At 40.1% G+C, this 27,720-nt stretch overlaps 1 protein-coding gene and 1 long non-coding RNA gene across 2 annotated transcripts; both read right to left on the bottom strand.

Annotated features, from left to right (window-relative positions):
- Positions 1 to 1,390: 1,390 nt before the first annotated feature.
- Positions 1,391 to 5,072, bottom strand: LOC119658500. The gene is made up of 2 exons (XR_005250237.1): positions 4,765 to 5,072; positions 1,391 to 4,680 (listed from the first exon to the last, which is right to left on the bottom strand). It is a non-coding gene; the product is annotated as an uncharacterized LOC119658500 (long non-coding RNA).
- Positions 5,073 to 11,651: 6,579 nt separating this feature from the next.
- LOC119657423 (chitinase-3-like protein 2) lies at positions 11,652 to 27,720 on the bottom strand. The gene is made up of 5 exons (XM_038064325.1): positions 27,476 to 27,720; positions 27,274 to 27,398; positions 17,483 to 18,265; positions 13,589 to 13,736; positions 11,652 to 13,530 (listed from the first exon to the last, which is right to left on the bottom strand). The coding sequence occupies exons 1-5, from the start codon at positions 27,526 to 27,528 to the stop codon at positions 13,140 to 13,142; spliced, it is 1,500 nt and encodes a 499-aa protein (XP_037920253.1). The 5' UTR covers positions 27,529 to 27,720; the 3' UTR covers positions 11,652 to 13,139.

The raw sequence follows: 27,720 nt of genomic DNA, 5'->3' as shown, positions 1-27,720 counted from the left end.
TTTCCAGAATGATAGGTGTTGCTTCTACGGCACTAACCATCAGAAAGGAAAAGCACATCGCGATTTCGGAATACTTATCAAATCCCGCATGAAGCATTATATTCTAGGAGATTATTGCAAAGAATACCTGCAAGCAGGTATTGCTGAGATACTAAGACCTGACATCATCTCATCTGAACAACCTAATTATTGGTCAGCAGATCGACGAAAAATTCCGGATCTGATAGACTTGGTTGTTATTAAAAATTTGAAGCGAGAGTTGATAATGAATGAGCCATGCTATGAGCTGTTTTCAGACCACTCACCCGTCATTATAACATTTGCGAGCGTACCTTTTATAACAAGCGATGCACGTACGAAATTAACACCCAAATCAACGAACTGGTTGAATTTCCGTAAGTTCATAAGCGCTCACCTACAAATCAATACTCCCTTGAAAACCAGAGGTGAAATAGATAAACACCCTGGTGAAATTCAACGAAATAACAATCGTGCCCGCAAGCTCTCTATCCCACGCCCATGTATCGCCAATCTCCCAAAAAATGGTACACCACATACTAAAGCTGGTCCAAGGAAAGCGGAAGCTCGGAAGAAAATGACAGGCTCACAGACCTCCAGAGCTAAAAAAACAATTGGTCAGAAAGTGTCCATCGCTCCATAAAGCCATCAAGGATCAACGAGAACAGGAGTTACAAAGCTATTGATGAGGTTTATCACCTACTGCATCAACTGATTTCTCTCTGTGGAAAGCTAGAAGAGAGTTGAAGAGACCTGCTCAATACGCATCGCCTTTGAGATCAGCAGACGGCAGCTAGGCAAGAAGTGATGCCGAAAAAGGGGCGGCATATGCAAAACACCTGAAAAAGGTATGCTTCCCCCTTCTCCCCAGGACCTATCATCGCAAATAGGTTCGAAAAGTTACTACTTTCAAAAATATCACGTATTTGCCACTAGTAGTATTAATTCCTCAGCACCAGTGTGGCTTTCAAGAGAAGCATGGTACAATTGAACAATTTCGCAGGATCGTCCCTGAGATAAGGAGTGTACTGCAGAATAGAACGTATTGCTCAGCCTTTTTGGATATGGCGCAAGCCTTCGAAAAAGTGTGGCACAAATAACTGATTTTTAAAATAAAGAAGCTGCTTCCAGTACAGTCTCATGCAATTTTGGAATTTTTTCTTTTAGAGCGCAAATTCAGGATGAAATACGAAAGCTTCACGTCCCGTGAGTACAACACACAAGTTGAAGTCCCTCAAGGCAATGTCCTTGGACCGACACTCTACCTCATCTATACCTCGAATCCACCAACTGACCCTAATCTCATAACTTCAACGTTTGCAGAGAAGTATCCACAACAATCCTCAAATTGCATCAAAAAAACTTACAAATCCACCTAAATTGAATTGAAAGTGGTTTATAAAATGGAAAATTCCTATAAGCGAAATGAAGTGGTCAGGTCACTTTCACAACTGCGCTAAGGTCTCAATCAATGGTGTAACGATCCCTCAACAGAATGAGGTAAAGTATCTCGGTTTGCACCTGGATAAACGACTGACGTGGGAAAAAATATATTGAGACGAAGACAATGCAAATGACGCAGAGAACAAAACATATGTATTGGCTTCTGAACAACCCACAATCCACTTGCTAGAGAGAGCCCAGTGCAGGATACTACGGATGATTACCAGTGCGCCTTGGCATATGAAAAACGAAAATATCCACAGGGACCTTCAAATTGCGACAGTGAGAGAGGAGATCTCTTTCCAGGTGATAAAGTAAGGATATCTATTCGAATAAATAACCGCAACACCTAGTAATGGGTTTGTAAGGACCAAAATTAACGGTGTTCATGACTATAGTTGCTATGTGCATGATCTATAGTTGCTACGTGCATCATCTCCGGAGAATTTAACACATGTTCTAGCAAGTGGGGAAGCAAAGCACCTATACCTTTTGTAAAGGGAAGATAGGAACAGTAATAGACGTTACCCTCGGAAGCAGTGCGCTGATAAAAAAAAAATGCCTGGCGAGTTAGTAAACCCTATACACATAGCGACCATCAAGCTATACTGTCTAGTATAATGGAACGCAGGAGAATAGGGTATCCGAGAAACCCAAAAAGTCAAGACAATCGAGTTCAAAGATGTCTACGCGAAAATGTTCGCTAAGCTTTTTAACGCAATCAGTGAAAGTAAACAGAGCATCCCTCCGAAAAGTTAGGAGCTAAAAAAGCACCCGGGCTGCACGGAATATCGAACATGGCATTTAAACATACAACAGTACTGTTTTCGCGGTGGCGATCAACGGTGGATAATATCCGCGCAGTGGTCAATCTGGCAGAGGAAGCAGTTGCATGTATTGAGTGTAGGAAGCTCAAAAATATTGTGTTCATACCACTCTCGAGGTGAGGACTAATTACGCAATGACAGCATGCAAAATGTTCATTTATAATATATTTAGCTAATCATCAGGGAATATTTCGTGGATAGAAAGCTCCTCTAGGGAACAGACGCAGACCCAGTCGAATATTTAGTCCGGTGGAGTGTCTCAAGTATCGATGCTGCGCCCCTTACTCTGGGACGTGATAATGAGCTACGCATCAACCTCCCGCGACAAGCTACCCTTATTAAATATGCTGACGACATCACAATTTTTATAGTAGACAAACATCTTGAGGATGTTGTCTGGGCATGTGAAACATCTATCAGATTTATCAAGAAATGGCTGGTATCGCGTGGGTTATAATTTCCGGAACACAAGACTGAAGCTGAGGCTATTGAGCAGTTGCAAGTTGAAAAAAATTCGAAGGTTTTGTGCGGGACAGTAACAGAGTCCAAATTGCTTATCAAATATCTCGATGTTATGCTGAATCATCGATTAACCTCCAAAAACCAATTGACCAACACTACCGAGAAAGCGGCGAACCTGGAGAGTGGAGATGCCCACTATCACTTGACCAAGTTTCTGACTGGGCATAGCGGATACGCCGGTATCTATATTGTCTTGGACATGATAATTTCGTCTTCTGTCATGAATGTACAAGTGAATATGGGATCTGGATTCTTTTCGTGTAACCGAAATTTGTAAGTGAGAAAGAATAGAATAGGGGGGGGAGGGGGGGGGGGAACAACTCTCACCGTAGAGTAAACCGGTAGCGTTTTAAAACGTCCCTCGATGTAATCTCTATAAATAGTTCCGCGGGGCAAAGCGGGTGTGGAGAGAAGCGGTTTTAGTAAGTTAAAATCCCACACTGTGGCTTTAGATGCTTTATACCTTTATACAAGAAAAACAGACAGACGGCTCGGCGATGTGGAGGGATTCAACAGATCATGATATTTTTCTTCAAACACTTCGACTATTCTGGCGAAAACTTTTCGCCCTCTCTGGTACTCGTTTTAGAGATAGAGGTGAGCAGAGTCGGACGGAAGATAAACTCTGGCAAAACCAAGGTTTTCAGTCTATCTGCATTAAGAGAAAAATATCGAAAGCGTCGATCAATTTACCTGATAATGTTATGAACCAGACGCATTAGCAAAGCCAGATTCGGATTTGTTACTTGCTGGAATATATGAAAATGTAGATACCCCAACGCTAACATCAAATTAAGGGTGCTCCGTGCCATGATTTTCTCTTTGCCACTATAAGTTAACACCTCCACGCGCATTCAATACCTGTACACGTACGTAATAATTGCCGACGCCATGGCTGCGCTAATTTACAAACCATCGATTCAGCATTGCAGTTTCCTCACTTCAACAAATTGCTGCGATATCAATTGTTATCATAGGTGTTAAGAAAATACTGTCTTTAGGAATTAATTTAATCTTTGTGTGGATTCGAAAAAATAAAGATCAGGCTCAGTGTCGATGTACGACCGGGTACCAGTAGATGTTACATTATAAAAAAGGACTCTATTGCTGGCTATGCTATGGAGTGGACTACGCTATGCCAGAGTCACTTACAAGTGCCTTAAGAACATGTGGCGCAGAACAGTAAAGGAGAAATGTAGTCTCCTCGAAAAAAAGAATGCTGACGTACATTCCGGCAAACCGACAGCAATGATACTTGGCAATGGAGACGCCATGTTCACATCAGAAATGAAGACATCTACGATCGATATAGGATTGCACCGACCATTGAAAAATTGCCAGATGGTATGGACATCGTTATTTGGGAGCCTCTCGACAAAGATGAGGCCTAAAGGCAAGAAAAATGGCGCAGTTGATCAACAAGAGTGTCACCCCGCTTCTGAACGAGAAAAGGGACGAAGAAGAAAAAGATAAACTCTATAGTGTACCGCACAAACGCTATCGGTACATTTACGGAAAACCTGAAATCCTAGGGTAAATAAGGACCAGAAGGCATTAAAGACTTGATTGGTTTTGTATAAGTAGCTGTATAAGTGATAGGAAAATGATATAATAAAACGATCTGCTAGAAAAAAAACAGAACATATGATGCTTTTTGAAATGTAAAAGAACTCAAAAATATTCACCAATAAATGACTTACGTATATTAATTTATAAATAAAAATTTTGTTGCAATAATATATCATTTCTAGAAACGTACTCTCAGTGAAAATAATTTATATTCCTGCAGATTTGTAATTAACAAATTACTTACATAATCCAATATCTGGAGCGATGTTCTCAGGGCCATAGCACACACCATATGAAATTTCTATAAAATAATAGAAAAAAATATTTTTAAGTTTTTCTAATTCTATTCCGCCACACAGCGCAAAAATTAATTTCGTATACATACAGTGCACTATATTTCCTTTCTGATAAAGATATGGAGAAGAATTTAAAGAAAAACCGTAGCTAAAGTAACCAACAAATGCACGAATTGGAAATGCCGGAACGTTAGCAATTTGCTGAATTCCACGAGAAATGACTGTGATAAAGACGGCGAAATTTTGAAATGCAAATTCACTCGAGTTTTTAAAATAATGATTTAATTGAAATATTGAAATATATGGGAAAAAGTAAATCACTACAAATTGGTTCAATTCACTGTTATCACTGCTTTTTCTGATCCACTAGTTCTATCAAAATAGTATTCACTTGATATTTTAGAAGAAAAGACCGTTTAGAAAAGAAACCGTTTTAGAATTTAAAATGAAGTGGTGTGGATAGGCAAAGGCTAATCTCACAGCCTCAATAGCATGATTTTTGTGCAAGACTTAGAAGGTGTGCAATGCACTTTTTTTTCGATTTAATCAGCGTTCCTAATATATCAAAATGGTAGTGGTTTTTTATATGGTTTGTTAATTGATTGAAAATGCCAATTTGAAGAGGTTAGTAATATATAGAACAACGATTGTTGTCTTTTTTTAAGTAGAGTTTCTCGTATCATCATCAAAATTTTTGGTTGGGAAATTGGTTTCTAAGCTGAGGCCAAAGGATATTTTTTAAAAATTAAATGATATTTTTATGACGGACTATACCAAACTGCAATACACCTCAAGACTTATTATGTCACCACCGTTCACTCTTCATCTTGCCTAAAACTTAAACTAAACTCAATATTTTGACCAATCTTAGCAACCAAATTGACTGTTTTCCGGCGATACTTTGGCTTCCATAGCTTACATATAAATACAAATGATAACGGACTGCGGATTATTCAATTAGCAGTGTCACACGAAATGGTTGTTGGAAGTATCTGGTTTGCGCGGAAAGTGGTCCACAAACATACTTTCAACCAAATTGACCACGTTTTGATCGAACGCCGCCACCTTTCAGTCTTGATGAATGTCAGAACATATAGGCGGGCCAATATAGACTCGAATAACAACACCACCTAGAATCCCCTGTGACAATCAGGTAAGCCATCCACAGCCCAACCCTCCGCACGCCTATAATGGGGAAATGAATGACGCAACAACCGCAGCTAACAGATGTTGTGGAGATGAGTATCAACAAATTATCTTCACAACCACTTGACGAACGTTATCATTGATACGGCCACAAACATACTTTGCCCCCGCCGCGAGAAAAGTCGGAACGGCTGGTTCGACGATGAATGTAACCTAGTAACGGAACGGAAGAATGCTGCATACCGAGTAATGTAGCATTATCAAAGCACGCGGCCACGCCAGGATACTTATCACGAACTTCGGCGAGAGGAGAAGCGACTTCACAGACGGAAATAGCCTGTGAGAACCAACAGGTCCGTGAAATCGAAAAGCATTAGGACCAACCATACCAGGCGCGAAAGTTTTACCAACAAGTCAGCAGAGTGAAGCCTTACACACCTCGATGCTCGACCTGCGGAGACAAAGAGGGAAATCTGATTTTCGGCAGAATGGGCATATTGGAACGATGGGTTGAGTATTTTGATGAACTGCTCAACAACCACTGGGCGAGTTGGATGTGCCGCGTATTGAAGGCGACCTACAAATACTACCACCACCAAGTATAGAAGAAAGAGTCCGCCTATCCAGCGACTTAAAAGCCACAAGTCGCCAGGAACCGATGAAATTACAGCAGAATCAGTTAAATATGAAGGCGACTAATTACAGCAAACCATTCATCAATTGATGCTCAAGGTGTGGGACAGCGAATCAATGCTGATTACTGGCAACAAGACATTATCTGCCCCATACATAAAAAGGGGGATATCAGGCAATGCAGCAATTATAGAGGCATCACGTTACTGAGTACCATCTATAAGATATTCTCTGCTAACTTGCTAGGTCGGATAGCCTCATACGCCCAGAACATCATTGCCCCATACCAAAGAGACTTCACTCCAGGCAAATAAGATAAGATTTTCTCTCTGCGGCAAGTGATGGAAAAACTGTTGGAATATCAGTTGCACCATCTTTTCATCGACTTTAAGGTCGCCTATAATAGCATAGCCAGGGTAAAACTGTACACAGCCATGAGGGAATTCGGTATCCCGACGAAATTGATAAGGCTGACCCTGACCAATTCTACGAGGCCATATGAAAACAACAGGATCACTCTCTTGGGACCATTCGACGTCGATAACGGTCTAAGACAAGGCGATGCCCTATCTTGCGTCCTCTTTAACCTGGCCTTAGAAAAAGTGGTCCATGACGCTGAGGTAAATGCGAGATGCACCGTCCTCTTTAAATTCACCCAACTACTGTCCTATGCTGACGATATTGACATCATTGACCCGAGACGTACAAATTGTCTTCATCCAGATCGAGCAGGCGGCGCGATACCTTGGCCTGCACATCAATGAAGGCAAGACAGGTTTCGGTGGGCAGGCCACCTAATCCGTATGGATAAGGATCATCCGGTCTAGAAAATCTATAAGGGTAATATCTATGATAGAAAAAAAAGACGAGGCAGACCGAGATGGAGCGATGGCGTAGGTCAGGATCCAAAACAGCGACAGGGATATCGAATTGATGGACCTCGGCGCAAATTCAGGGTGTCTGGAGTTCTTTACTAAAGCAGACCTCGTCCGGTTACCGGTTGTTGCGTCGTTGATGATGAAAGACTGCATTAACTACAAAGACAATTTCGCTTCTGTTTAGAGGAGCAGCACATTTCTCCATGTTATGATGGCTATATTAAACGTCTATTTGCAAGCGCGTTCGTGATACAGTATTGAAACCGATGCCCTCACAAACGCAGTGGTGAAGTTCCATTTCTGACGTCGTACGCTACACTGTACTTCTCGGGCTTTACTGTGATAATAACATTCTACTACATCGTGCTCATTTTCGTTCTCAGCAATTCGTATAATTCCTTCATTCCACTTTACGGTTAACTCAACTTCAAATTCGAGAACACCAAACCTCTAGTGAATGAGCAAGAAAGCCCCGACACGAAACATCTCCATCCGCTTAGTTGAAATTATCCATTGCGGCAAAAGCATTGAACAAATGATTCACAATACAAAATGAATAATGGATGAACCTTGCAAACCAATGAAACTTTCTAAATACTCATTGTAGAAGGCCAATAAAAAATTCGGTTGCAGATTGGGCACGAAGTGATGAAAACAAAACCCTTACCTTCATGAAGTGCCTCTCAGCCATATACGGTTTCCCATTCACAAGAATTATCGTGACAAGTAACAGGCAAGGCGCTTAAATTTGAAACCAAACCTTAGAAAAGTCTTTGGGCGTGAAAAAATCACTGCCATAACGATTCTGGTTTCTCGAGCCGCTGTAATGCATGTAACGTTGCGAGATATTTCGAGTAAGTTACTTTCCTAATTTTTTGAAAATATCGAGGACAACATAGGAAACCAGCATGCCCAAAACCGAGAAAGACGTTAAGGTGGTTTGCAAAATTTTTAGATAAGCAAACCTTCATAGAGATGTGTCTAAACTAACCTACCAAGGCAGGTGCCTCCATGAAAAGACCTCATCACATGACACAATGTATCGGCAAAATAAATCTGTATCTGAAAATCCTGCGGAGCAAAAGGGAAGACTTTAAACAAATCTGCTCTGAGGCAGACGTAAAGCCGTGGAAAACCTATAGCAACGTGATGAGCAAGTTCTCCGTCGTTTTGTTTAAAATTACCCAGGTGCTACTCCCCTCGCAATTGGAGGGCACTGACACCTTCCAACGATCTCTTGTGATGGCAATTCATCATGTCGATAATTATGTCGAGTGAAATCTTGGCAGATCATTATCTCGAACATATTCAATGGCTTTAGTAAGTAAAAATCCCATACACTGGTACGTCTAGGCCGGTGTCTTTTGAAGTTTTCAACAGGCAGGGTGTGCTTCACCTTCTTTTTCTACCATAGATATTGCCCTTATAGACTTTCTGGGCTGGATCATTCTCATACATACGTCCACCGTAACCTATTGAGCCGAATTCTATCCACAACCTGACGGTCATGGTATCGCTCATAGATTTCGTCGTTATGTAGACTACGGAATCGTCCATCCTTATGTAGGGAGCCAAAAATTCTTCGGAGGATTCTTCTCTCGAACGCGAACAAGAGTTCGCAATTTTTCTTGCTAAGAACCCAAGCCTCCGAGATATACATGAAGACTGGCAACATCATTGTCTTGTACAGTAAGAGCTTTGACCCTATGGTGAGTCGTTTCGAGTGGAACAGCTTTTGTAAGCTGGAATAGGCTCTGTTGGCTGACAACAACCGTGCGCGGATTTCATCATCGTAGCTGTTAAACTTTGTGATTTTCGACTCTAGATAGGAGAAATTATCAACGGTCTCAAAGTTGTATTCTCCTATCTTTATTCTTGCCATTTAACCAGTACGGTTTGATGTTATTGCTATCATAGGCGGCTTTAGTGTCGATGAAGAGATGGTGCAACTGATGTCCATATTCCAACAGTTTTTCCATCGCTTGCCGCAGACAGAAAATCTTATCTCTTGCTGATTTGCCTGGAGTGATTCCTCTTTGGTATGGGCCAATGATATTCTGGGCATATGGGCCTATCCGGCCTAGCAAAATAGCGGAGAATATCTTATAGATGGTACTCAGCAAAATGATACCTCTATAATTGCTGCACTGTGTGATATCTCCCTTTTTATGCATGAGACAGATAATGCCTCTTTCGCTGTCCCACACCTTGATCACAAGTTGATGAACCACTTGGTATAATTGGTCACCTCCATATTTCGCGTCGCCTGCTCGATCTGAATGAAGGCAGTTTGTACGTCTCGGGTCGTTCTTCCCACGATGTCGATATCGTCAGTATACGCCGATAGTTGGGTGGACTTAAAGAGGATCGTACCTCTTGCATTTACCTCAGCATCACGGATCACTTTCTCGAGGGCCAGGTTAAAGAGGACGCATGATAGAGCATCACCTTGTCGTAGACCGTTGTCGATGTCGAATGGTCTTGAGAGTGATCCTGATGCTTTTATCTAGTCTCGCACATTGGTCAGGGTCAGCCTAGTCAGTCTTACCAATTTCGCCAGTCGTCAGGCATTGTTTCGCTGTCTCATACCTTGATCACCAGTTGATGAACCACTTGGTGTTACTGGTCGCCTCCATATTTAACTAATTCGGCTGTAATTCCATCGGCTCCTGGCGGCTTATGATTTTTAAGCCGATAAATTGTATGACCTTTTTCTTCTACACTTGGTGGTGGCAGTATTTGTCCGTCGTCTTCAGTTGGTAGGACCTCCAACTCGCCGATGTTCTGGTTGTTCACTAGTTCATCAAAGTACTCAACCCATCGCTCCAATATGCCCATTCTGTCAGAAATCAGACTTCGCTTTTTGTCTCGGCAGGATGAACATCGAGGTGTGTAAGGCTTTGGAGAATACTAAAAAAAAATTGCCAGTGGAGGGTCTAATCAAGCTGCTACAAATAATAGATGCAATGCATCATGCAAATTAAAATACGTTCCTAGATCATGAAAATTATCCTCCGCGAAGCATATAGAAAATACCTTCTAGCTTCTAGATGAACAAGCGTCTGCAAACCTAACCTCAGCCCAGAAAAATAGACCATCAACAAATTAGATAAGCTGAGTACAGATTAGCTGCTAACTATGAACTCATTACAAGGAGAATATTGAAAGGATTGCCGGACAAGGACCTAAAGTGGTTACTAGAAAAAATCAACGCAACGTTCGCACTGTAATGATGAGAGGTTTGTGGATTTTTGCAGCTTCCATTGCATCGTCATTGGTGACACATTTTTCGAGCACAGAGCCTGCAGATCTGTTGGGTTTCAATTGACTGGCGCCATACGATTGACCCCTCAGTAGTAGATTTAGGAGTTGTCTCCTGGATGTGCGTAACAGGAGGGGCGCTGACATCGCCCTCGACTAGTATCACCATCTGATTATCGCTTACGTTCACTTGCGTGTTGCCTCCGTCATTTCTCGCAGGATTGGAGCGCTGTGACCTCCTAAATTCAACATCGACCGCTTGTATGATGCAGCTATCGCTCGAAAGTGGGAGAGCTATCTCGCTGATCGGACGGCAGATGCACTAAGTAACCCACCGCATTGGGCCACAATAACAAATTTTCTTTTCTTGAGTGCTTCGCATGAAAGGACCTCATAAGAATTGGCTCTATTGACCGCTGCGTGTGATCGCATGCGTAACGCTCTCCAACTCCGATACCGAGCGAAATTCCAGGAAGTTCAACGTAGTGTGCGTCGTCGCAAAAGAGAATTTCATATTGTGCTGGTGAGGCAAGTGGAAAATGTCGCAGAACGAAATGATTTCAGAAGTGTTTATCAAATTACGAATGGATTTGCATGTGGTCACAAATCTTTCGGTGTACGCCTTGTACACGAAATGGTTAATCACCGCAACATTTTGATAAATCTGTCCACCTTAACATCAAGTAACCTTTTTTGTCATCGGTGACCGGTGTCATCCAGCAGTTGTACGCTGCTCCTGTAGGAAGAAAAAAGAGAGGCTTTCACTTCCTGAGTCGGTAAGTTCTATTATTCCTCAAAAGACAATTGTCATCACCATGTCGGCGAATTTCGACTCGAATGACGAGGCGAACACTACATGTTGGAATCTGAAAATCTCAAAATTGTACGTAACAATAACCATTGGGAATATAGATGTGCCGGGTTCCATCTGCTGTTTTTTTTTCCACCTTTGACTTGAACTTGGCATGCTAGCTAGCATACATATATAAAAACCACGAAAGATTCGAATAAAAATTTGATCTAGAGAAAGGTAATATTTTATGAATAGAAACACTTGCTTACTGCTGGTTTCATTTTTTTTAAAGACTCACTTTATTTTTATTGTACAATGAGATTTATCAAATTCTTCAAATAATATCTTTTATATAAATCACAACACAATTGTTCTCATTTTAGAATATCTCATACTGAATAGATGAACAAAAGCTAATATCATTTCATTATTACGGATAAAATAAAACAAGTATATTGAATAAAACAATAAATAACGATACATTTGGCACCCAGGAATATTTTTCATATATGTTAATGCTTAACCAGTGGAAAATAAAATAACTAAAACAATCTATTCAACTATATGTATTTTTCGCATTCGCATATTTTTGTACCTTCTTGCACCGGTTATGATATTAAAACCCACTTTATTCAGTACACCAAAAAACAATTCGAATTATAGTGACAATACTTAGAAGAGGAAAAAGGCGTTCCTATTTTTTTTTTGCGAATATAAACGATGCACTTATATTGCGAAAAATAATCACTCGTTAATTAAAATGCATCTAAATTCACTTGATATCACAATTTAAAGCAATAACTTAGCTAGAATTCTTGTACGAATCAGTAAAAAAAGAATCCTTGGAAGATAAGACATGCCAATAGTCTGAATAAAACAAATTTACCCATGAAAATTTGCCCGCAACTTGCTTTAGGGCGGAGATTTTCGTGCCAATAAAATTAAACTAGTAAAGAAATTTAGTCATAAAGTAATGTAGTATACTGTAATTGTACGATATTTCCCCCAAAGCCCAATTCTGATAAATATACACACAAGCGGATTGAACATTGGAAAAGAAAATGCTGGTACATATGATAAGCTAAAATCTCAAAATCTCTCAAGGAATTTTTGATATTTTTGTTGTACAACTAAAACTAAGACGAACCTTGACTAATCAATTTTAATACTTCCACTTTAATATTTTTGATTGAACTCTACCAGCCCATGCTAAAAAAACGTGGAAGTGAGCGCAAAAAGATTTTTCAACGCTAGGTCCACTTATCTATTACATTATTTTGCAAAGAAAAAATCTTCTTGTAGAGAATAAAATACCGCCCATCAATTATATTCCGCAAACGTAGAGATATATTGATGCGTAGAACGCTTGTGTGACCAGTTAAGATATAAAACTAAATTGATTAACAATAATTATACATACTCATAGCATTTATAATAAATATAAAATCTAATTGATAACAATATACGACTGTAGTTCTCCACTCTGACCCTCATCCGTCGACTTCTAATACAATCTAATTAAAGCTAGTACAACGTTCTAATTGATGTTTAGGAATAAGCTCGGCCTGAATTACTTATATGCTTGCGTTTTGATGTTTTCAATTTACATTTTTCATAAAACGAGGCAATAAGCGGTTTAGATATTTTCATTTTTTAACAAGTTACAAAAGTGGTGACTTGCTCATAAGATCAATTATAGCATGAAATCTACTATTCGGAATGCTTTCTGTAATACTATTCAATTTTCAGATGATCACTTAATATTTTCAAATAGAATCGAATGTATTTTTCTTAACAATGGAAATGTTGAATTGGTGCTTTTCAAGTTTCCGTTGCCTTCCTCTTTCACTTCGCAATGTGATGCGTAATCATCCGTATTTAGGGAAAATATCATCGCTCCTCCATAGCCATTCTCCTTAATAAATTGGGTTTTGCACTCGAGACTACGTTCGTCCTCATACGAAATCCACTCCAAACCTGAATAAACATACGGCGAGCACGTATCTACGTCATATACTGTCTGCACGTAGATATTATTCTGCTTGAACCAACAGATTTCCGAATATGAAGCAAAGCCCATGGTTCCAACGCGACCTATACTCTCAGCTGGACTACCGATCTTGTTGTTATATGGATTCACAAGCCTACAAGTTTCAAATATATTGAACGTGTTGCTTGCTAGATACTATATAACCATTTTACCTGAACGAGTGGCCGTATGTTGGGAGTCCGATAACAATTTTGCTTTTATTCAGGCCATGAGATTCCCAGTAATTAACAGTGTAATTGATATTCAATGTGCCTAATAAAGAATATTCATTCTGACGTGCGTACAAAGGTGCATTTAGACCTGAAAGATATCGACAGAAAAAATCATTAGAAATTCTATTCAAAATTCGTACTCCGTTCTGAATATCAAAAAATTATATTTTCGTATCTGGTACATTAAAATAGGAATAACCCATAGATGAATTAAAAATTACTTATAATTGCTATAAGCGAAAAAGGAAAGGAATACAAATCAGAGACCGGAAGCTCGGCGTTTCAGTATGAAAGGTTTTGTTGATATTATGTAAGTATATTTGGCTACACGCTGGTTCCACTTATATATAGCTCGTAGTGTATATAAATTAAACATACCCGATATTCAATTCAACGTGATACTGACATTTTCTCTTTTTGTGAGTAATTATTTGGCGTAAGAGAAGCAACTTTGACCTATTATAACTAATAAAGTCGGATTTCCACCAAACTATGGGTTGTTTGCCTAAGGGAACAGATCTCTTTAAAGACGTATTTCATATTTGGACATTTCGCGAAGACATGCACTAGCGGCATCAATCGGTCCGTTGTCAAAGGTGTGGCTTGAAAGCGCATATTGCCAAGGAATACAATAGGGACCCCAAACGAAATTTGTACGAACGAATAGAGGATCGGGATAATCTGCATATTTCCGGAAGTGGTAAATGCCCAAAATTTAGGAAGACGTTAACTGCAATGAAAAAATAAAATTAATACAAATTAATCTCAATAATTGCAGGGTTGTCCGGATAGCTGGGTGGTTAAAGCACAAGGCTGTCATACGGAAAATCACGGTTCAAATCCCACTGGTGACAGTGGAATTTGTATCGTGATTTGACGTCGACTCAACTATGAATGACTACCTGAGTCAAATTAGGGTAATAATCTCGGGCGAGCGCAATGCTGACCATTGCCTCTTATAGGGTCCTGTAATCCTGTAGTGGACCGTTACGGTCTTGTTGCGCCAACGATTATTAGTATTATTATTAATTGTAGATTCACACAGGATTTGTTCGCGCAGGCCATTTACGAATCCACGATGAAGATTGCCATAATGAGTGAACCGTACAGAAACCTTGACGTTGTGTCTGGGCCACAAATTTGACTGGTAGAGCGGCGATATGGGCGCGGGGTCGTTGAGGCATACAATAGCATGGGTCAGGCGGCTAGTGACTTTGTGTGGGCAAAGGTAAGCGGTATATTCGTATGCAGCTGCTACGCCCCATCGGGCCTGTTAGACGATTTTGTTCTCGAAACAAGGAGACGAAGTCCACAGGTGATAGCCGATGACTTTAATGCGTGGGGCAGCAAAGAGACTGAATCAAGGAGGCGATGCTTATTGGAAGCTTTCGCCCAGTTGGCTACACTTCTGGCCAACGAAGGTGATGTAAACACCTATCAGAAAGGGGCGTCCGGTTCAATTATAGATCTGACTTTTGTCAGTCCTGCGCTGGCACGTAATATATCCAGGCAATCACCTTTGAACTAAGGACGGAACAACAGGGCAGGAGACATATACCCCGAAAGAAATCCAAAAGAACGCCAGATCAATCTGCAAAAGCAATAAATGAACAAACATTTATGTAGGTGTGGCTAGATCAGGCTAGCAAGGCAGGCACCTCCACGGATAGAGCTCTTCATGCCCCACAATGCATCACTAAAACATGTGATGCATCAATGCTTTGGAGATGCTCATTCCCTACTAGAAGACCCAACTGGCCAGTTTTCGATCGATTTGCCACCGAGCCTTCTGGCGACTCATAGGGCAATAAATATGATCAATCAATGGTAAAAGATACTGAAACCTTCCAGCAGCCTTTGAAAGTGATGCCGATTCCGGCAGTCGCCAGAGGCGGGCTGCTGGAGATCTGCGATTGAATAAGTGACAACAAAGCTCCGGGTCTGGATGGTATACGGAATACGGCTAGCCAATAAATATAGACCGGATATGTTCGCGCAGTTGTTCGAAGCGTGCATGCCCGAGGGTATCATTGCTGCATCATGGAAGCGGCAGAAGCTGGTGTTGCCATCTAACACTGGCAAGCCTCCAGGGGAACCGTCCTCCTATAGACCAATACGTCTTCTAAACACTATGAGAAAAATGATGAAGCGGGTAATTCATAATAGATTACTCCCGGTCGTTGAGAGCCAAGGGGGCCTTTCAGATCGACAGTATCGGTTCCGTAAAGCCAGATCAGCCATTGATGTCATCAATATGGTCAGTGGCTTGCCCAAAAATGCAATTCACGGAAGGAGTTGGTGACCCTACACGTGAGGAATTCATTCAACTCGGCCAATTGGAACTTTATACGAAAATCTCTGGCGATGATTGGTGTTTCCACCTATCTCGCTGCTATTGCCGATAGCTACTTGCGAGAGCGGGCGCTTTGGTATGATACCGATGATGAACTCAAAAAGTACGTTGTCTTCGCGGGTGTCCCGCAGGGCATCGTATTGGGCACATTACATCACGTAAAATGATGTACTTAACTTTTCGGTCCCAAAGGAGGCCACGGTGGTAGATTATGCCCACGAAATAGCACTGGTTGTGGTCGCAAAGCATCTTGAAGATGCTGAGCTGATTTAGAGAGTGCTGGACTGGCACTCGCGGATGAAAAAACGGAGGCGGTCCTCATGAAACTACGTCTGTATTAGAATTGGGAATCATATCATCACTTCCAAGCCGGCCATCCAATACTTCGGAGGGACGGTAGAAAACTCAATTTTAAGCAGCACATAAAGCATACTTGCCAAAAAGCATCCCGCACGAGTATGGCCCTGGCAAGCGCTTAAAGAGGGCCGTGGCATATTTGCAGGCTGCTCATCGCAAAGGTGATGAGTTGTATCTTGCTGTATGCAATCCCCCCATATTCGAATGTTCTGCCTTCAGAACCGTCTCAGATGATGCAGCGTTCATCATCTTGGGAATGATGCTGATTGATATCCTGACAGACGAGATGATGAACATATGTCATCTCTCCTTTATTATAGGTGAAAAAAGCGAAAGGAAGAGATACGTAACCAGATGGTAGCAGCGACCAATCAGAAAAGGGTCTTTGAACTTACAGATTGATCCATTCCATCGGCGAGTGGCCGGAGAGAAAGCATGGAGAAATCAATTATAATCTCACCCAGTTTCTCACAGGCTATGGAGGATATCGTCAATACCTGCATGGATTTAAATTGGATAACCTCATTTGATTGTCCAAACTGCGCTGGATCCTCTAGGACCCCAATGTCCCAGGTTTGTGGAAGAAAGGAGGAACTTAAAAGAAACTCTAGAAGAAGTGCTATCAGGGGAAAAATTTGTCCGGAGGATTGAAGCTTGCGATCAATTCCATGATTGTAGCAGTCCAGGATAAACTAGGAAATCGGAAGAAGTTGGAAAGGCGCTTGAGAGCTAACTCCGCCCCGTGATAAAACACTTAATGGTGCTTCCATGGGGCACACAATCCCACACTCTTTTGAAGATTTCCACTTCCTTTAAAAAACAACAACAAAAGGCGGACAGACAGACAGTGAACTAGTCAAAACTAAACTATATCACTATATTTACTATGCTTCAATTTCAAATTTCCAGCAATAATACCGTAGAGAGGTTAGCTTTGTTAACTGTTTTCTTGCAAGTTATTAACCGATGCATATTAACCCCCAAATCCCGATGTATTTCTGTATATTTACAAAATAATACAATTTTTCACAAACGGAATACATATATTGTTTTTCGACGTATCTTCCAAGAAAATTAATGAAAAAACAGAAATGGGTTACGTATAAAACAATAAAGACACTTACCTGTAAATGGTGTACTAGGTGTATAGAAGTGATAATCGTATGTCATAATGTTAACATAATCAGCATAATTATTTATTTCACCAATATCATAAGCAAAATACACAATTCCTTCGGGTGCAGCGGCTGCAACACTCAGTAGATACGTTCGATGTTCTCGCTGATATTCCCGTCGAATTTCGTGTAGCAATTGCGAGAAATGCTGTCGCTCACGTCTGTAGGCACTCGGAAATTCCCAGTCAAGATCAATACCATCTAATCGATATGTTTCTAGAGCTTCTTTCAGAGATTGAATAAATAACTTTCGATTTGCATGATTCGCCACCATTTCGGAAAATCCTTTCGATTCGGCGCCTCCCACCCATAATAGTATTTTCAAATTTTTATTCTTAATTTTCAATTCTTTCGTTTGATTAAATAAATCTATCAGGCGGTCATCTATTACTAAGCGATTATTCTCTATTTCTATAAGGCCAACGTTAATATGAGTGCATAAGTGAGGATCAATATTTTGCGGATAAAGTTGATTCGATTTTGCGGTTGATGGCGGTGCTGCATAGTAGCATACTAGTTTCAAATCTGACTCTTGCGTCGGCGATTTATATATGAAATTTCCCAGTTTTGATGGGTAAATTCTTTCATTGCCAATTTGTTTGACGCCATCAATATGGCTGTCTTGTGTGGAAAAGTCATCTAAGTTTGTTGTTTTATTGTAACTAACTCTGTCGGCATTCGTAAAATAAAATGAGTACACCTGCGCACGTTTTATCCAAAATTCCGGAATATCTGTAATAGTTTTAAAAGCAATAATTAGAAATGAACTGCCAATAAAATTCATGAAGTCAAGTCAGTTCAAGTGTTGGAAGCTGTGTTCAGTATTTTGAAATAACATTTTAGATGTTGCTTCATATTTTTGAAATTGCTTGATAAATGGAAATAAACTTTTGACGAAGAAAAGGTTCTCATCTTTGTCCTCGTCTCTCCATTTCGAAGAATATGCATTTTCAATAACTTTAGTTTTTAACGAATCTAAACAAATCATCTTCCCAGTATCATTATCTCTGATACTGCTCAGTATCCCCCAGTATCATTATAGTTGGTGTTGCTTCCGAACCTTCGATTTCCTTTTCTAGTATCATTAACACTAAATTGAATTCAAGTCTGAATTTCAGGGTCAACAGCTGGGTGGTGAAATATCATTCGGCGTTTTTAATCGTAGGTTAGGCGTGAGAAAAATCGACAACTTCAAACTGATGTCCATTTTCTGAGCTCATCTCTTGCTGACAAAAGAGTTGTCAGCCGAAAAAATGTTCTCCGGAGATATTTCCTTCTATTTCTGAATCTGAAGTAAGACGAGTATGTATCTTACTTGAATCTGAATACAATCGATGACGTTGATGCAGCAAAATCAGAAATACCAGGAAAAAATGCTTTCTTACCGCACTGCATACAGTAAAGACTCACAAAAGTTAAGACTGGAAAAATTTAACTAGACTTCCGCCACCACCTATATATGGTTGCCCTTCACCTCTTGGCGGGGTATAGCGCATCAACCACACCTTAATGTTTAATCCACGGCCACTTCCGTCTTTCTATCACATCGCATACAAGTACCAAGCCTGTGCAGCGACCAAGTTCTTCGCTTAAGATAGTATCAGGTCAGCGGTCGGGTACTACGATGATACGACGCAGACAGGTATTGACGAAAGCTTGGAGCTTTTAAGTAATAGTGGAGTTCACTTTGCATGTGCTACTCTCATATAGCAACACAGAAAGAACAGTAGCATATAACAGTCTCGATTTGATCTTAGTGTTGAGGTAACTGCATTTCCAGATTTTAGACAAGGCAAAAACGGATCTAGCGCTGTTAATGCGCTTCCTAGATATACAAATTGATCGACGCCTTCCATGTTCTGCCCATTAATACAGGTAGGGGTGATGATGACCCGTCAGGCAGAAAACCTTGGTTTTGTTACTATTTATCTTCAGTCTAACTGATCATCGATGGCTTCGATGCTCTGCCCATTAATGCAGGTAGGGAGAGTGCGATGACCCGTCAGACAGAGAACCTTGGTTTTGTTAGTATTTATTTTCAGTCTACTTGTCATCGGCTTTACTTAGTTTTAGTACATTAATGGCAGAAATGATTTATCTTCTGCTTGGAGGAACAGTCCGTATCCGCATGTTACGGTGACTAGCCATTTCATCTACACCGGAGGAACCATGCCGGAACCATAGTGAAGTGTTCTTTTCACCTCTCGAGTGGTTCATCATCGTAGATGAGGAGTCGATCGTTGACGCGCTTCATAGGATCATCGAAAGATTTGCGACCACATGCAAGCTTCTTCGTGATGCGGTATACGGTTCTGAAATCATTGTCATCTGTAGCATCTTCCGCTTCCCTGACCACCTCAATAGCAAATTCTCTCTTGTCACAGCGTACACTACGCTGAACTCCTCGAAATTTCGCTCGATATCGAAGTTCGGGCGGGTCAAGCCCCCCATCACACGCAGCATTCAACACCTTCTGTTCATCGATGTGCTTCCACGACTCCGCAGTCAACTTGATCTTATGGCGCCCCTTCGGAACGTGGCCGACGATCTGTGTAGCACCCGAGGAAAGAGCATTTTCGATGACGGCCCAATTCTTATCAATATTCTGAGGCGCATTACTCAATAGATCTGCCGCTCAATCGGCAAAACAGCACTCCCACTGTCGAGCGGTAGCCGGATTGTACAAGTGGTCAATATTGAACAGCTCCCCAATCCCGCGAGAAGTGACCGACGCAACACGCAAGCGACTGTAAGCGACCATCAGATGGTGATCCCTTTTGACGCCGATGTCAGCGCCTCTCTTGTTACGCACATATTCGTACAATATCGGCCAGTTGAAGCCCAACTGACCTTATGACAGGCTCTATGTTCGAACAATGTGCCACCATTGATGAGACCATGGAAGTTTCAGAAATCCACGAACCTCCCACCATTACTGTTACGATCGCCAAGACCGTGTTTCCCCATCATATGTCCGAGCAAGGTGTTGTCAGATCCCACCTTGGCTATTAGATCACCCATGCGAACCACAATGTCGCATTTAGGAAGTATCCCCTGAACCGCGTTTAATTGCTTGTAAAAAGACCCTTTACCACTACATCGGAAGTCTCCGTGGGTGCGTGGCATTGTAAACTTGTGATGCTCCTTAACCTGCACCGAAATCTTGCGATTAGAAGTTTATCAGAAACCTGTTCCTAGGGTAAGAGTGTGAATCTTAAAGTAATGGCTAGGAAAATTCACCCAACGTATCAAAAAACGCGACATTGTAGAAGACCTAATGGAAAAGGGTTTTAAGACTCTAGACCCTGTGAATATATTGAAAAAAGAAAAAAAAAATTTATGAAAAAGAAGAAACAATAATCAGTAGGCGAGGACTTCCACTGTTCATCCTTACGTTCCACAATAGGGAAGACCCAAAAAAAATTCACAACTTAAGAGTTGGCCTTAATCATAAAATAAATCCACTGAGAAAAGTCAACGACCTAACACCCCAGTGTAAAAGATGCCAAGGTTTCAATTGCACACAAAAGTGTTGTAATCGAAATTCAAGCTGTGTGAAATGTGCTGGTGAATCTTCAAAATTTCCAAATAACAGAGCTTCCTCGCCAAAATGTGTAAATTATAAGGGCCAACACCCAATCAAATAGAGAAACTGTGAAGTAGCGAAATAATTACAGAAGTTAAGATGTAAAGAACTGAGAAAATAGAATACTCTCAGGTTCTAAGGCAAGGTGCACTAACAAAAAAAAAATTACGACGGTAATCAAATACTGAAAACTATTTAAGATAGAGTTGACATTTTAGATAGAAGACTTGCCGGACAACAAATAGTAAACAAACAGATTTTTGACAAACTTAAGCAACATAACGTAAGGGAAAATAAAACTAGGTAGCTTTCTCCTAGTAGTAGTAGGAGAAAGCTGATAGCTTATATATTGTAGTAGGAGAAAGCTACCCAGTTTTATTTTTATTTAGAAGAACTACAAGCATCGGAACGATAACTATTTATAACGTAAGGAGACCAAAATATAACAAGAAAACCAAATGACAAATGTCCTGAAAATGTTAACATGGAATGGAAATGGACTACAACAGTACCTACAAGGTTTGGAAGTCTTTCTTAATACTGAGAAGATAGATTATCTCAGAAAGTCACCTCACGTGGCTTTTGCTCATATCGTGCAAAACATCCGAATCGGCAAGAGAGAGGAAGAACCACAATCTTCGTTTAAGAGGATATCAGACACAACGAAAAACAGAAAATTGAAGATGAAAAAATGTAGCTTGTGACTATTGGTGTACAACTATTTAACAAAATTGTGAAGATCTCTTCAAAATACTGTCCAGTCCGATCCGGTGTTAAAAAAGATTTTGCTCGACTCTTCCAGCTCATCAGAAGCTCTTTCATTTTAGGAGGTGACTTTAAGGCAAAAAATGGATTCTGGGGATCTGAGTTAACAACATCCAGAGACAGAGCGTTATTTGAAGCAGGAAGAACACAAACGTGCAATTTCCAATCCAGCGGTAAACTTACATACTGGCCGACTAACATAACAAAAACACCCGACGTCATTTATTCCTTCGTAACTAAGGGGATTGAAGACGAATACATCCATGTTTTCAATAATGACAATATAATGTCCGATTATTCGCCTGTTATGATGCTGGTCATCGAAAAAGTGAGGAGAAAAGACTATCCTCCCAGGCTTACTAATAGACAAAGTGGACAGTATTCAAAAAGCACATACAAAAAAACGTTTGCATAAATGACCAAATCAAGACTGTTTATCCAGTCGAGAAGGATCGATCTGCAAACGATGAAGATATAAAAGGCGGCTTGGAAAAACACTCCTGCTCGTTATGGAGTCAATAAAAAATATACTGACTGTCCTGCAGAGGTTAGCGAACTAGAACGTAGACCTCGGCAAAGAAACCGCACAACGGAAAGGAAAAAACTCTAAACTTCCGGACAAACAAGTTAAAGACCTTAATTAACAAATATAGAAGCTAGTCCTACAGCAGATATGTCTCAAATCTTACAGTTCAAAAAGCCACAGGCTACTCTCTGTGGAAGGCTGCGAAAGATCTAAAAAGACCCAGACAACGAATTCCAACTATTAAACAGGAAAACGGGAAATAAGTTCGTTCTGCACAGGGTAAAGCAGATTTGTTCGCGAAGCATCTAGAAAATCCCTTCCAGCCTCCAGATACACAAGCGTCTACATGCTTAATGCCAGTCAGAAAAGTGGCCAAAAACCAAAACCATAATCGAACAAATACACAGAATCACGAATCCGATAGAAAATGCAATGGAAAAAAGCGAGTATGATCAGTCATTTTTTCGATGTCGCCCAGGCATTTGATAAGATGTGGCGTCAAGGTATGTTGTATAAATTGCATAGGGACCTCCCAGAAGAATTTTTCGCTATCTTAAAATCATATGTATCAGAGCGCAGAGTGAAATACGAAGGAAAGTACTCTGAGCTGACAAAAATTGCAGCTTGTATACGGAAACAACACTGTTTTTCCTGTATACCAATGATATACCTTGCTGCGAAGAAGCCAAAATGGCGATATTTGCAAACGACACTGCTAACCTTATCACAAGTAAAACTACGGAGAAGCAAAAATAAAGTTACAAACAGCTATTGACAACATTGCAGAATGGACCAAGAAATTGAAAATAAAATGAAACGAAAGTAAATCAACGTACATTAACTTCACCAACCAAAAAGAGAATCCAACTAAAGTCATCATAAACGGACAAGATTGAAACAGGCGAGTGAACTTAAATATTTAGGTGTGATACTCGATGCTAAGCCCAACTGGAAAAGATACATCCTAAGAAAGAAAGACCAATTAAATGCCAGACATAGACAGATATACTGGCTATTGGGGAGGAATTCCCCGCTGACCATCGACATCAAACTGCTAATTTATAAACAGATCCTAAGACCTATACAGACGTAAGACATCCACAGAATCAAACCCGAAGGTGATACAAACGTTCCAAAATAAAGTGCTTAGAAGGATAGTAGACGCCCCTTGGTTCATTCGTAATGAGGGTCTGCATAGGGATCTGAAAGTATAGCTGGTTAATGCCAGAAAAGGGCCAGAAAAGCATAGTCACCGACTACGATCACATGAGAATAACGAAGTCCGAAAATTGACCAATATCGCTAATATAATGAGACGATGGTAAACGACCAAAAGGCAGGCCGAAACAACGGTGGCTTGATACGCTGGATTGAAAAGCCTCGAAATTGCACCCAGATCAGGCATTCGAGACAGCCAAATGGCGAAACCGATCACGACGAGGCGACCCCGCTTGTGAACGGGACAAAGGCTGAAGAAAAAAGAAGAAGAATTAGATAACTGAAGAGTAAAACCAAACGAATTAAAGGACATAAAGGATACCTAACGATATTAGCTACTGAGGAACAGCCAATTCCTCAGCGAAGCCAACGAAAGTGCTGGGGTGGACCACAGGGTCTTCTCCGAATTAAAACGAAACATTGGTATAGTCAGTCAAAAGTTGATGAGAGGTTTTAGTGGATAAAAATCCCGCAGTTTCAAAGACGGTACAGCCTGAGGTTAGTCTTTTGAAGTTTTTAATCCCTTAAGAAAATTCTACGAAAACAGACTGTAAAAGTAAAGAGAGGCCGAAAAAACAACGACGGCTTCGTCGAAGAAATTCGATTTGTCAAAAAAAGGAGCGCAGCAAGAAGAGGAGCGAGAGAATGCCAACTCGGGAGTACTTTGTATTGTCCAGAGATAGCAGATTGACCAATTATAAATGTTTATTTTTTTTTAAATATTGCCTAAATAAATAGGTAAAATAGTTTAAATGCGATTTCCTCGGATTTACATTTTTTCAAACTGCGGACAGTTATTCTCAGATTTCACTCGACCAATTTTAATAAATCTTTTTGAGTTTTCTTTATTAAGGTATCCCACGTGACAATTTAGCAGCATATCGACAAAAAATAGAAAATAATTTTTTTATCGAGGGATAAAGTATACAAAAGTACCGATTTTTTCGAAATTTTTTTCAATCCATCCATTTTAATATTTTATGGATTTGTTAAAAAAAAAGCTGGTAAATTATCATTTAAGAAGCCTTCCTTATTGTTTCTGACGTGCCATTTCTGAGATTAATTGTGCGCAAAAGAACGGGGACATTTTGGAGTACCTAATTTGCAGCGACCTCTGTAATTTTTTTAAAAATAATAAAACAAGAAAAAATTTTTTGGTAATCCCGAAGACTAAAATGACGTTTCCCCCAAAAATTTTATTGTCATATGTAATCAAATAACTGAGAAAAAACATTTAACTTCGTGTAACTTTTACTACTTTTCACGATACTAGTACTTAAGCGACCTACAACCCATTATATCTTCTCTTGCGGCTGAAACTGCAAACAATATATACGGTGATGAAGGTTCGAAAGCCTATGCACAATTACTCTGGAGTACCAGGTTGTGCTGTTCGATAAGAGAGAGCATTGCTACTAGCCCACTTGTTTTTGTGATGTTAGTACACTCTTCAATGAACGTATGTGAAGTTTCATTTCAATCTGTCAATCCATTCTTTATTTGCAAGCTATTTAGTATCGAAGTGTCAAAGAATTTTTTTTACAATGGAAAAAATCAAGTATCGTGCAGTAATTGAATTTTTATTTTTAGAAGGTTTAAAAGCAATGGAAATTTATGAACGGATGTTGAAAGTGCACAAGGACTCTTCGTCTTCAATTAGTACAGTAGAAAGATGGATTGCTAGACTCAAACATCGTCGTAAACGCCTTGAGATCATCCCCGTCAAAGACCTCCAAAAACAGCAACAACACCAGAAATCGTAGAAAAAATAAAGAATATGGTATTGGAAAACCGTCAAGGGACTGAAAAAGATTTAGTAGAAGCCCTAGGCATTTCATTGGAAAGTGTAAGCAATATTTTGGCTGAAGTATTGGGTTTCAGAAAACTGTATGCACAATGGGTGCCGCATTTAGCGATTGCTAAAAAAAACACAGTTGAATGCGACTTTCTCAATAAGATTTAGAGCGTTTTTGAAAGGACAAAGTGAATTTTGTGCATTGATTCATCACTATGGATGAGACTTGGGTCTATCACCATGATCCTGAATAAAAACAAAAGGCTAAAGAGTGGAGTGAACCTGGCTCTTCAGCCCCGAAACGAGTCCGGGTCCAGAAATCGACCAAGATGGTGTTGGTATCAGTTTTTTGAAATGAAAAAGACATTTTTTTTGTGAATATTTGTGAATGCTGAATATTCTTGTAATCTTTTAGACCAGCTGAAGGAACAAAATTCGTGAAAAAAGGCCCGGCCACTAGAAGAAAAATTTTTTTTTTCATCAGGACAATTTACCGTCTCACAAGAGCATTTTAACAATTGCTAAATTCCATGAATTCAAGTTCGAATTTTTTAAACATCCACCGTATTCACCAAATTTAGCTCCTAGTGACTTCCATTTGTTTCCAGACCTAAAAAAGTCATGAGTGGAAAGTGTTTTTCACCAAATGATGTCATAACAGCTTTGGAAGCGTATTCTCAATTCAGGGATGGAATTCATCAATTGAAATCACGTTGGAGAAAGTGTATTAACGTTCGCTGAGACTATACTGAATAATAAAGTGTATTTCAAACCATAAAATTGTCTTTTTCTTAGCGAACCGCAAAACCTATTGAACAACCCAGTAGTGAGGTAATGCGTTATAAATAACTTTAACTTTAAACCTAATGCTCCGATCATTATGAAATTCGGTGAAAATATTCATGAGATAATGAGTTTAAAGAATATGCAATACAACAATTTTTTCCCGGTCATCACAACTGTATACAATTCTAAGCGACCGAAAGCAGATCAAAACAACGATAGCTTGATACGCTGGATGATGATTCGGGAACCTCTGACATCCTATTGAACAAGACAAAGAAGAAGGAAAGTCGCTGCAATAATAATGTACCGGTGCAATATCATGGACAGAGAAACAATGCCGTCCTGTTTAGTGGTACCGGATATATCTAACCTGTGCTCAGTCACCTATCGAACTCCTGATACATAGACTGTTAAGTGTTGGGTTTAATATTTTCACGAAATAAACTATTCATGCGATATCAAATCAAGGGACAAAAAAAATTGCATAAACTTTCCCACTTATGTTTGGAAAAAGTATATGTCGACTTGTCGGTAATTTGAGGAGTCTTTTACTTCCAAAGGACGAAATGCAGGCAGCTGTTGTTATCGCAGATGTTACATCATAAAGTTTTTAGATTATTTAATGCTTTGCTTTTACACATAACAAAAACAAATTTTTCTTTCTTCAATGAGAGTGTTCTTGGGGAGAAAGTTTCACACTCGTTTTCACTGGGTTTAGTATATCTAAATTAACAAACTGCCTCCAGCAAAGGAAGTGCGACTTTACCCATGACCGTACTGATATTCGGCTCCAATAATGACATAGGCGGAAAAGAGGAAACGCATTTAGTATCCCACGAACAAAGAAAAGTGGACCTCCAAAAGGCATCTACGTAAAATCAATAGAAACAAATGGGTGGGTCCCACTTTGTTTGTAAACAACCACAAATAGACCCGTATTAAAAGTAATAAAAAAATTGTTATCAGCGATAACACGTTTGCATGGTGTTGACACCATTAAACACCATCAATTGCAACCAGGTCCGGTTGATCTGCCCCTTATAAAGATGAATGAAACGACTTACTGACAAGCTGCGGTGGAATATTCAGTGACTGCTTGTAGATGAAATTCCAAGTAGTGAACACTGCAATTGTGGAGGCCGTACACAGCAGAACTAAAGCGCAGGCACGCAAACAGGTGTAATTATTCCTGGAATCAAATTACCACATTAACATGGAATAACGACATCATTGTTTACTGGCATATGTAGTCCCTTCGCTACGCACCTGTCACTATTGTGCTCCTTCAGCAACTCATATTTTGCTTGTTGCGTTGTCATCCTTTCATTGAAATTCGATGCAAGTAGCCACCGGCATCTATTTCACGTCGAGAACGGATGCATAAACAGCGCGTAGGCGTTTGAAACTGCGTCCACGAGGCCAAGGAAAACAACCTTCGACTTGTCGACAGTCTTACGACCAATATCTTGCGAAAACGTCTCTACTCAACTGACGGAATTTGACACTTCGAA

The sequence above is a fragment of the Hermetia illucens genome, chromosome 5, assembly GCF_905115235.1.
Source record: "Hermetia illucens chromosome 5, iHerIll2.2.curated.20191125, whole genome shotgun sequence".
NCBI lineage: Eukaryota > Metazoa > Arthropoda > Insecta > Diptera > Stratiomyidae > Hermetia > Hermetia illucens.
Note: the sequence above shows the minus strand (reverse complement) of the source record. Positions and strands in the feature narration are given on the sequence as shown.